This window comes from Rhinolophus sinicus, chromosome 15 (genome assembly GCF_057876585.1).
Source record: "Rhinolophus sinicus isolate RSI-liver-muscle chromosome 15, RSI-T2T, whole genome shotgun sequence".
NCBI lineage: Eukaryota > Metazoa > Chordata > Mammalia > Chiroptera > Rhinolophidae > Rhinolophus > Rhinolophus sinicus.
This window is the reverse complement of record NC_142515.1, coordinates 117,651,100-117,663,229: the sequence shown is the minus strand read 5'-3', so window position 1 is coordinate 117,663,229 and position 12,130 is coordinate 117,651,100. Positions and strand designations below refer to the sequence as shown.

At 36.9% G+C, this 12,130-nt stretch overlaps 1 protein-coding gene across 9 annotated transcripts in view; it reads left to right on the top strand.

The window, feature by feature from the left end:
* IL15 (interleukin 15) overlaps window positions 1-12,130 on the top strand; it is a 78,713-nt gene that overhangs the window by 56,257 nt on the left and 10,326 nt on the right. For 5 of the 9 annotated variants that reach the window (XM_088792595.1, XM_019730787.3, XM_019730786.3 and 2 more), the window contains exons 3-4: window positions 9,510-9,607; window positions 11,199-11,283. In XM_088792595.1, coding sequence (XP_088648721.1) covers window positions 9,510-9,607; window positions 11,199-11,283 — 183 coding nt within the window. Of the gene's footprint in view, window positions 1-8,427; window positions 8,578-9,509; window positions 9,608-9,697; window positions 10,371-11,198; window positions 11,284-12,130 lie in introns of those variants that run through there. The other 4 variants (XM_088792598.1, XM_019730789.3, XM_019730790.3 and 1 more) reach the window with 4 other exon arrangements.

Genomic DNA, 12,130 nt, shown 5'->3' with positions numbered 1-12,130 from the left:
TGGATCTGGGTGTCCTGTGGGCTGTGACTTAGTTCTTGGATAATTCACATCAGTGGAACTTTATTAAGCTTCTCTCATGTTTATGGCAATACTAGCCTGAGAGAAGATAAACGGATACATGTATTTTATGTATGTTTGTTATGGACATGCATTAAAAAAAATATTTTTGGAGCCAACAATCTAAAAGAAAGATCCTTAACCTGAGATCCGGAGACTTCTAGAGAGATGAATGTTTTAGCTTTAGATGATTTTATATAAAGTTTTGGATATGTGTTTATATGCATTTTTCTGAGAAGATGGTGACTAGATTTTAGATGTTAAAGGTGTCGTTGATCATTTAAAAAAAGGTTAAACAACTTATGATCTTAATATGTATAAAACAAGTACTCAACTAAGAAACAAGAGCCATAGAAGAACAACAATATTCTAAGCTGGGTTCAGAGAAAGGTAAAATGATATCTGACTGTGGTCATGTAAGGAAAGGTTTCCTGAAACAGATGGCTCTTGGAGTATATGCCATGTATCTTTTGGCCTCAACTTCCTCGTGGAAAAGAGTAGATTATAAGATCTCAGTTATTCTTTCCAGTTATAAAATTTGCTTTTCCTTGAGATCACCAAATGCCTATGACAACGCCAGTCACATTGTCAGTATTCAGAACACATCTGGTCATTAGTCCTGAAATGAAACTTTTCAACTTTGTTGTTCCAAATATATTCATTATCTTGAGTTAAAATTTAGAATATTGTAGCATCAACTCTCCAGTGTTCCATGAAGGAAAGGGAGACTTATCAGACGTGCATATGCCGCTGCTCATATGCGTTCACTCGGCAGGTCAGAATGTTTCATTCATTATTTCTCCTTTATTGATTTGTAGCATTTTTAATACCTTTGTATTTTATTTAGCTTTCTATGACAGCATTTAGGGCCTCCTCGTTAATCCTTATGCTTTGTGGATGTAGGAACTATCTCACATCCACCTGATACTATCCCACACCGAACACATTCCTTTAACCAAAAGGGAGCTTGGTAAATGTTGAATGATAAGTGAAAGGATGCATATCAAAGTGCATCAAAATAATCTCTAAACAGCCTATTTCGGTATAGCACGGAGCTTAAAAAGCCTGGGCTCAGGAAGGCGACGGCAGGTTCAAATCGTCACACTGCCTTGTCCTGAATGAGACCCTGTTGCCAAGTTTGTCCTCAACTTCCTCATCTGTAAAGTGGAATGATGACAGCATCTCCTGAATTTACCTGATTAAATTAATTAAGTGCTGGGAAGAGTGTCTAACACATCATTAAGTAAGAGAGAATCCAGGTTGTGGGGCCTCAAACTTTTAAGGTGTCTGGCCCTCTTTAAGAAAAAAAAGTATTAAATTATTATACAAATACAAAATTAGTCATTTAGAAGATTTTTTTAAAGGATTTATTTAGCTTGAGAGAAGAAATCACACATTGCAGATATAAAAGAAACTGAAAAAAATACGACAAACATCACAAAATATTATCATCATCATTAATAAACTTCCTGCCTCATCTTTATATACTTTGTTTCCTACAAATTTTCGTCTGCAGACACTTATATTTCCTCTTTTATATGATAACGATTTTAAATCTTTATATAGAGAGAATGGAAAGAAAACGTATTGTTTTCTCTAGAAAAGTCGATTGAGATTTGTTTTTTGTTATTGGTGGTTTAGGAAGTATTGATCTACCTTCCTACTGCATTACTGGAAAGAACCCATTTCTGCCTTCCTCCATGGCTTCGAGCTCAGGCAGTGCTTGTTTGGAGGGAAGCCTGGGAGAGGTACAGCTTTTCGATTTCACTTGGCATGATCTCAGGCCAGCGCCCCCTCAGCGGGTCCCGCGTGGCTAGGTCCTCACTGCTCCCTTTTGACTCTCCATCCCCACCCTTGTGGGAGGGTCTTGCTGTAAGAGATGATGGGGAGGAAGTATAAAGTGGCTGAGAGTCTGGGACAGTGGCCCCGATGCATTTATTCACGTCCTTAGAGTCCCAAGACCTAAGGTCCAGGTTCTCCATGAGGTCTACTGCAGTTAGAGTGTCATTGAAGTCCAAAGAGGTGGAAGGAAATGCTGGCAGCCAATAGTTCCTGCTGCAGACCCAGAATGACTTCTTGGATGCAGAAGGTGACCTCCAAGTGGGTACTGCCCTCCATGCCTCCTCAGGGCCAAGGATGTTTTCCTGCTGCAGACAATGGAAGACACAGGCCTTAGAGCACCACCCGTTCCTGATAAATCTCCCTCTCATGCTAAGGGCTACAGAAGTTAGCGCTTGCCGTTACTATTTGACTCTTTCATTGCCAAATAATTTTTCAGCAAATCCCTAGGAATTTTGCAGTGAATGTCTTTTTTGATCATATATAATTTTTTAACTTTCAGGAAGAATTCCACCTCTCTACTTTATCCCAAACAGGGTAGGATTTCAGATGACCTCAACTTTTACTAAAGTGGATTTTTAAATGGGTTGTGCCAGAGAAAGTGTCTGTTGGAAACTTCATGATCATGTTAAGATGAAATCATATTGAGATAAAAATGCTGTATTTCCTTCATTCATAAATATCGTCTGCAGTAGATGGCATTCTGTGGCCATATTCTCCTTCAGGAATAGACTTTTTTATCCCTGGGTGTACCTCTTGCTAGTGCTTCAGCTGACATCCTCTCTGGATGAAATTCTGCTTGCCAAGGTCATACCCACTCCCGAGGGGCAGCCTGCATCCAGTGTTCTTTGAGAAGAGCAGAGTGTTAGAAAAGTCCTTATTTCCCCAACTTGTACAACCGCAGATGGCCACCCCAGCTTCAGAGCTGCACAAAGCCCAGTGAGTGACGGCAGAGGGGCCTTACTTCTTCCTCTGCCCAATTCAGCTTTCTTCCCTTCCACAGGAAGTGACCCTGCAGACGTTTCCCAATATACATCCTGCACGTAAATCACTCTGAGTCACCTTCCCAGAGAACCTGACCTGAAATACCATTTTTTAAGAAGCACAATCGTTTTAATAACATCCCTAGCTTTTCTGGGGATGAGGATAGAGATCATTTATAAAATGTGACCCAATTTCAGAAACGTTCAAATGGAGAAAACGTGCTTCTTAGATTCATAGAAATGTGCTACACGAGAGTGCTGTGATGCTTGCTGTATGATCACGTTCGTTGTGACCAATAGCCTGAAACAATTAGATGCCTTTCACTGAAGCCATTACCTAAAGAAAGGCTAGAAATTGTTCTTCTTTCCTTTTTTTGGCTGCAGTTTTCTCTTTACATGATCTCCCAGCCTGATCACCTCTGAATTCACGGTTATAAGCCAATATGTTATATCTCCAACCCTGCCATCGCTTGAGCTTCTAATTTGCATATTGGTCTGTCTGCCAGAACATTTCTTTGCTATCCAACCAGCTTCTCAAACTTAACATGTCCAACACTGGATGAGACATCTTCCCCTCAAACCAGCCCTGTCTTGTGTCCAATCTCAATTAGTGGCCCCACTGCCCTGACATTCCAAACCATAAAACCTGTTAATCATCCTAGACTCCACTCCCTCCCTCACCCTGCACACTCAGACAGCCAATAAGACCTGCCAGTTCTGCTGGGAAGTATTACGTACTCCAATAAGCAATACTGTTACTGCTTTTCAGTTCCTATTACTGCTTCCTCAGTGTAGCCCCTTGTGTGGACCACAGTCACCATAATTGTCTTGTTTCCTACCTTTAGTCTTGCATCCTTTAAATACATCTTCTGAGCAGGGGTCAAAGTAATTGATTTCAAATGCAATTCTGATTGTGTCATTGCACTTATGAACACAGTGAACAGGAAATTCTCCCGTCAAGCAAGGTTCTCCATGACTTAACGCATTTACCACTTCCCTGACCGCTGCCACTCCCTTTCTCCAGCTTGATGTGCTGGTAAAATTGAAGTGTTTGGAGTTGGCCTGCATGCCTCCTGGTGTTTTGTGCCTCTGTGTCTTTGCCTGTTATTTTCCTTTACCTGGAAAGCCCTTTTCTCCTGTCTTATATTGGCTAACTTTAATCATCCTCCAGGGTAATCTTGTTTTGCATCTCCTCTGGGATGTTTTCTCTCAGCCTCAAAATCTGGATACCCAAACTGTCTTAGCATTTGTGGTGAAAGTGTGTCTGTGTTTCTGTCATTTCTTAAAGGGCAGGAACTATGCTCATTCACCTTTGTAACCCTAGTGCCAGGCACTACTGTTTTTTATGTATAATTTTGTGAAAAATATTTAAAAATTTTTAATTACTCCTTACTTTTCCTCTATGTCATTTGAAGCTATATTGTTAGGTACATGAAGGTTCATGATTTTCTTGTAGGTTGTAACTTTCATGAGGATCATGTTAGAATTTAGAGAGGGTCCATGTGTGTTATCCTTTGTATGGCTTAGTACTTATCACTTGAATTCTGATTATTCTGGTATTGTTATTATTATTGTTGTTGTTATTATACCTATATTTGCTTAACATGTCTTCTTCTGTTCTTGTGTTGAAGCTTTTTGTATTCTTTTATTTTTGTTCCATTTCTCATAAATAGCATATTTTAAAATGTATCTGTCTTTCTCCTCTATTTTTTAAACACAGCCTAAGTGTCTGTCTTTTAGTAAGCAAATACAGTTTTTTATCACATCTTTGCATGTGTGGGTGGATGTACTTATATATTTAGACTGACTATTGCCACATTACTCTTTATGTCTGTTTTTTACTGTGCTTTCTTTGTTTAATTTTCCTTTCTGCCTACCATCACTTCCGTTAGATTGCTTAAGTCTTCTTGCCTCATTTTTCTTTCATTTTTGGTTTGGAAATTATAATGATATATCTAGTTTTTGATATTTTTTTCTGTAGTAAACTTTTCTCTTGATTTTTACAATTAATCATCATGAATTTGTTACACATTCCCCAAATAAAATAATCATCTTAACATGAGTTTCCATCTTCTCATATCATTCCGTTTTCTCATATCATTTCCCATTTGGAGATTAGTCATGATTTTTCTTCCAGATTGCTATTTGGAAAAGTACATATTAGGTCAGTAGTTGCCTTATGTTGGGAGTTGAAAATGGAGTAACTGCAAAAGGATATGAGAGAAATTTGATTATAGATATATTTTATATCATAGTTGTGGTTGTGATATTGTGAATATATACAATTGTCAAAATGCTGCATATCATATACCTAAAATGGGTGTATTTTATTATCTTGAAATTATACCTCAATAAAGTTTATTTTAAAAGTGTAACAGAAAATGTCAGAAAGAGCGAGGATATAGGATGTAGAGAAGGTCCTTTAGAGGTTGCATCTCAAGAAATTATATTGGCATATTTTTTTTCCAGCAATACTTTGTAGCTTGGAATTTGAAATTGGCAAAATAAAAGTAGCTGAAAGATGAAATTTGGGGTGCTCTGTAGGATATTAAAGTGACTGACTGGGACACCTGCTGGCTATGGAGGCAAGTGCAGCTAAGAGGCCAATAGTTGTGAATGGGGACAACGTAGTTGTAAACAAATGAAGAATCAAATCCAGCACAGGTAATAATTATTATGTGCTTATTATGTATCACGTATGCTTCCATATGTTAGAGGTACAGTAATAAACAATACAACAAGGTTTCTAACCACAAGAATCTCACAGTTTTGCAAAATCAATGAAAGAGCAAGGTGAAAAAAAAAGTACTTAAAAAAGTAGCAATTAGTTACTTAGACCCCAAAATAAATGTTAACTTGTTTTATGCTCCATACCTTCTGAAATCCCACATCTTTTTCTTTTCTTCTTGGACGACATTTTTATTTTCCTGGAATGCATTATCACATAATTATGTCACAGACATTCTGTGGATCTTACATTTTCTAAGGTCTGGTATGAAAGAATGTCCTCTGCCCTCTTTCTCAAATAGTGTAATAGCTTTCTATGTTCAAATGCATTTTCCCTTGGACTTTGATGATTTGATCTATTGTCTTGTAAGTACCATGATCAGATTCATTCTGATTCTTGCCCTTGACTATTTGCTTTTACTCCGTGGGTGCTATTGGCATGTTTTTCTTTAGGAATTAAGAAATGTATTTTAAAATTACCATATTTTCCATTGATCCTATTTATTTTCCTTCAGTGAGACAACTAGTGCTTTTTTCCAACTCTGTGAAATTTATTTGATCATTTTTGTGATTATTTCCTCCTCTCTGTTGTCTTTGCTCTTTCTGGAGTTACTTTTCGATACTATGTTGGAATTTCTAGACCTGTCTCATGATTTCCAACTCTGTCATTTTGTGCAATGGTCTGAAAGAATTTCTTCACCTTCTCCAAGTATTTTGGCTGCAGTACTTTTGGAAAGTGGGCTAGAAAAATAGATTTCATTGACTATTCCTGGACAGTCGGTTAAATATCACAGCTCTGCTGTTCTGGAGAAACTGCCCCTTATACCTGCCATAGAGAATTGTACTAGCTAGCATTTTTCAAAAACACATAAAACATTTTTCAAGAACATTTGCACACACACACACACACACACACACACACACACACACACACAAAGCACATGAACATGTTGCCACATAGAACTATGGTCAGAAAGTGGTAAGAGCATCTACTGTGTATGCCCTCTAATAACATATATGCATCATTGTTGTCTTAGATGATAAACTTCCTGAGGTGTTTCTATATTCATTTTTTCTAATACCATCTATTTAATTAATGCTTTTTGAGTAGTTATGGTTAATAAGGTGTCCAAATTTTATCACTGCCTTTGTCTTTGGCAGTGTAGGTATTTAAATGGTTACAATTTGCTTTGTAAGCATTTCAATATAATTAAAAATTTGTCTTGTTTTAAGTATTCCCAAGAGCTTAAATGTTGTTTTATTTAAAATATGTATATTTAAAATACCTATAACATCATACATAATGATATATTTTGTTGTTTTGGTAAACTGTGTGATTTGTAGGACCTGGTAACATGTTGTATGGTTGTTTGAATTTAATACCAACTTCAGGTCTTATATTTGTATGAGTTAATTTATAAAAATCATAGTAGTAACCATGGTAACATGGTTCATAATGGGTTTTTTTTTTTTTTACATTTACTAGTGAACACAGATTGTGTTTCATGAAATTTCATGTTTGAAAATTTCATAATATTGGTATCAATTGAAAGCAGTTACTGAAAAATGCTAGTACCATTAATGACAGGACAATTTGAGACATTTAAAGATTATCAGTTTTTCAGCTGTACTCAAATAAGATTGATTAAGAAATCCACAGGAGCCAGAGGTCTGCAAACTGTAGACTGTGGGTCAAATTCATCAACCATCTGTTTTGATAAATGAAGTCATATTGGAACACAGCCATACCCATTCACTCATGCATTGTCTATGGCTATTTTTACACCATAATAGCAGAGTCACAAAATTGTAACAGTTACAAAGCCTGACATACTATCCAGCCCTTTGGAGGAAAATCTGACCAATTCCTTCTTTATACAGTGGCAACTCTTATTGAACACTACTTTCATACCATTATCAAATGACTCACTTTTATCTGAATACACAGTTGTTTGTATATGTTGTTGCTCAGGCTCTTTCCTTCACCTGAGGTGTTGTTTCTCTCCTTTTACTCACATCTAAAATCTACCCATTTCTTTTTAAGTTATGATTCCAATAACACTTCCTCTGTGAAGTTTTATACTGAAAAAAGTGACTTGTATTCATCTTTTGTTATAGGTATATATTACTACAATTTTAATAGTTTTTTTTCCTTTCTTCAAATGTGTATCCATTTTTTGTCACCCTCTGTATTTAGAACAGGACATCTTTTTGGGGGTTGGGAGGGAAGGCAGTTGTTATCACGCAGATTGCCTCTTCTGTCTTCTGAGGAATGGAGAGAGCCCACGTGATGAATTCCCTCATTGTTGTTTTCCAGAAAATTCCAGACTGGCTGATTAAGATGGTAGTTCTGAGAGAGCCAGAAACAGTAATTAAGTCAGGTATTAACTCTGGGTTTGTTATGGACTTTACCATCTGGGGCCTGAGGTTTTCTCTTTAACAGTTTCAAAGACTGAAGACATCTATTCATTTCTGTAGCAGTGGTTTTACGTTGAATGAACAGTTGGTAGTTTATATGCATCCAGGTATTTGGTTGCTTCTTCTTTTCACGCATATGGCTTTGGCATTTGCCAGTTCAGGAGCATAATAGCAGAAAGAGTTGGGCTTTGTCATCAAGCAGACCTCGTCTCAAATCCTGGCTGTCACATATTTGGTACTGTGGGGCTCAGGCTGCTTCCCCAAATTCTGCTGACCCTACCCCATAGGGTTGCTGTGAGGATTCAATGTGATGCATATATCAAGTAACTAGTCAAGTGCCCGTGAAAAGGAAGGTGCTCCATAAATATTAATTCCTTTTTCTTTCTTCCCCCCACCCCACTAGTCCACTTGTGGTTTCCATGGATCATTCTTATCCTGGATTGTATTGTAGGAAGTATTCTGGATGGATGGTGGCTGCTGGAAACCCATTGCTATAGCCAGCTCTTCTTCAATATTTAAGGACTTACCCTGGCATTGAGTAATGAGAATTTCGGTAAGAAAAATTAGATGAAGACAGTATGTGGACTTTTCTTAAAAGGTCACTTACATCTCAGAGACTTCATAATATGACTCTTGTCTGAAAATATTGGGATATCACAGATGTCAGTTCACACATGGATTGTTCTTATTCTGAAAGTAAAGAAATAGGTTTTCAAAATTCTATTAACAGCCCTGATACGCGCTTTACGTCCTTGTAAATATATTATTGCACTCATCTCACCCTATTTTGTTCTTTAAATGTCTGTCTCCTTGGTGAATTGTGTAGTCTGAGAGGAAAAGGTCTTGGTGTTACTCGGCCCTTCAGTGTAGACTAAATGACGCATAGCTTCTTAGTGGTTAAGGGCGTAGTCACACGGCTATCTGAAATTCCAAAGCGTTGACAGCATGAAAGAGGCTGACAAAGGTATCAAAACTCTAGGAAGTTCTAAGTTAAGTGATTTTCCTAAATCATCAAGAAAAATTATTATATAGTGACCCTCAGGATGCCATAGAGTATTTTTATTGGTTCCGTTTCTGTCCAATTTTTCTCTAAATGATGTTAATATAGAATTAATTTTTATATAGCTACATGAACTTCATATAGAACTAGTAAAGTTATGTTGTTAATCTGTGCTGTACAAAATATGTTGGACTATTAAAAATGAAAGAAGGACGAGAGGAAGTTCAAGGATAATAGAAAAAGAATAGTGGTGATAGTAGTAGATATGTACATTTTCTTATGTACTAAAAGCATATTAAAGAATTTTGCCCATAAGAAACAGAGCTGGAGCGGGGAGCAAAAAAGTTAAATTCTAGTTTTATTAATTTCGATAAGGAATATTGATGCCTAAATTTTTTTCTAAGATATGATAAGCTAAATATTAATTTAAATATTGCTTTTTAACTAAAAAAAATAACCATTTTCTCTCTGATTATGTTTTTCAGAAAACAGAATTGAGAAGGACGTCCATCCAGTGCTATCTGTGTTTACTTCTAAATAGTCATTTTTTAGCTGAGGCTGGTATTCATGTCTTCATTTTCAGGTAATTTTATCTTTAGCCATAAATATCATTATGCTAATGGCCATAATCACTTTCTCCAACATCTTCTCTATTAATTTTGTTTATGTTCAGTTTGCTTACACCTTAGGTGGTCAGTATTTGAAGATTATGGAGACTCAGAAGAGGTTTGTAAACACACAACGGAGCATTGTTTTCTTCTAGTAGTATAGAAATGAGTATTATATCCTCCAAATAAATTTAAACTTATAAATTGAGTGGACCTCTTGTTCTCTAATACAATTTGGAAGTACATTCCTTATTAATATCCTGCATGATTTTCATTGCAGTAAGAAGATAGATATTTAGGGCTTGCCCATGTTACTTTGTGTATCTATTTCCTGGCACTGACTTCTCCTATCCCAGCCTTATCCTAGTTTAGTTGTAAACATTTCTGTCATTATTTAAACCTTTTATTTTTCCTCCTAGTAAACACTCATATTTTTCCATGCCTGTTAGCATTTTTCTTCTTTCTTAGATGCAGATAATACATGGTACCCTCTTGGCCTAAGCACCCAACCTATAGTTACTGTGTTTCCCCGAAAGTAAGACCTAGAAGGGCCATCAGCTCTGATGCGTCTTTTGGAGAAAAAATTAAGATAAGACCCAGTCATATTTTACTATAATATAAGTCCAGGTCATATAATATAATATAATGTAATGTAATGCTAAGTCTTATATTAATTTTTGCTCCAGAAGACACATTGGAGCTGATGGTCCGGCTAGGTCTTATTTTCGGGGAAACATGGTAAGTGATCTGACTCAGTTCAGTTCTACTAATACCTCCCTGGTATGGGAAATGGTAGATTTGTGCAAGTAAGTCTTGCTCACAAGAAAGATTAGTGTTAGTTCTCATGCTTCTATAAAAATCCAGGGAGCAATTATTCTTCCTATAGCTTTAAGAATGGTTCCACAGTCACTTGGTCAGTGTATGTGTCTTTTCTCCAGATATTAAATTTCTATTTTACCAAAATGAGTAAGTATATGATCATTTAGCCTAGACTGGGCTAAAGTCTGTAATGTTTATGGATAAAACTGTTGCAAACATAGTAATAATGTGAGTGACATAGAAGGGACACATTTAATCTACTGTAAAGAACCTTTACTGTCAAAATCATTACATGAAAATGATTGTTTCTCATTTTAAGAATTTTTCCTATTTATTGGACTTAAAAGTCTGATGGGACCTCTACTTAAAGAAAACCAGTAATTCATTCAAAAACATTTACTGAGTATTACCACACATCAGGTACTGTTTTTGTTTCATTATAATACGTTGCACCAGGTTTTTACAAGTTATCGCTCCAAATGAGGCTTTTCTCTAATCCTGACTTGTCAGTCCCCAAGTGAACTTAAAGGGTCACGTTTTGTACTACATGTTTGGTGTTTCTATTCATTGCTGAGGTTGTGGAATGCACAAACACAAGGATAAGAGTCATTTCACTGTGCAGAGTAAAAAAAATATTTTTTATTTTTTTTCAGCGTAAAAAATTCTTAATGGCTCTGTTGCCTTTAGTATTCATCAAGACAATACTATGTTTATTCAAAATGCTTTACTGTTTGGTTTTGCTTTCAGCTGTGTCAGTGCAGGTCTTCCTAAAACAGAGGCAAACTGGCAGCATGTAGCAAGTGATTTGAGAAAAATTGAAATTCTTATTCAAGTAAGTATTTATATTTTCCATAAAGTATCTGGTATAATTGCTGTGGAGTATGCCTCTCCCTGTGTTTGGCTGTCAGTCTTAATGAAATCTCACTTGAAACAGTAATATTTTTGTAGAAATTTATGAGCCTTGTAAAGCCTCAAGTGAAATCGTTTACTTACAATTTTCAGATCCTAATTATCTTTAAAACTCAATTTATAAGTGGCCCAGCATGAAGAGCTCTCTGTCACCACAGACCAGAGATTCCCTTCTCCTACCAGAGAAACCAGGCATCTTTGTGGTGTTTGCAGGGTGGAATGGCCTGACCCCGGGGAAGGCTGTCTGTTCTGAGGGCTAGAGAACCCCTCTCTCACGTAAAGACAGCAGCTGGCCTGGTAGAACCTGCAGGGGAGCAGGGAAAAGGAGCCCACTGACAACTGTGGCCAGGGAAGTGCCTTTTCCTGGCAGTGGGTGACACAGTAAGGACCAGTGGGAGTCCCAGGGGCATGAGGGGAGCCATCCTTCCAAGTTAGCACCACAAAGACTCTAAACACTGAATTGTCATTGGAATCCCAACACACAAACAGGTCAGAACCCGCATAGTAACCCTAACCTGCGTGGTGGCAGGCTAAAATAGAAGATTTAAATAGAACCAGGGTCTTTTAACATAATTGCCAAAATACCGGAATACAATGGAAAGTCACTCATCCTATCAAGAAGCAGGGACATCACAACTTGAATGAGAAAAGACAATCGACAGACTCTGAAACTGACAGGAGTTAGATGTTGGAATTATTTGACAAGGATTTTAAAGCAGCCATCATAAAAATACGCCAGCAGGCAATTACAAATACCATGGAAAACAATT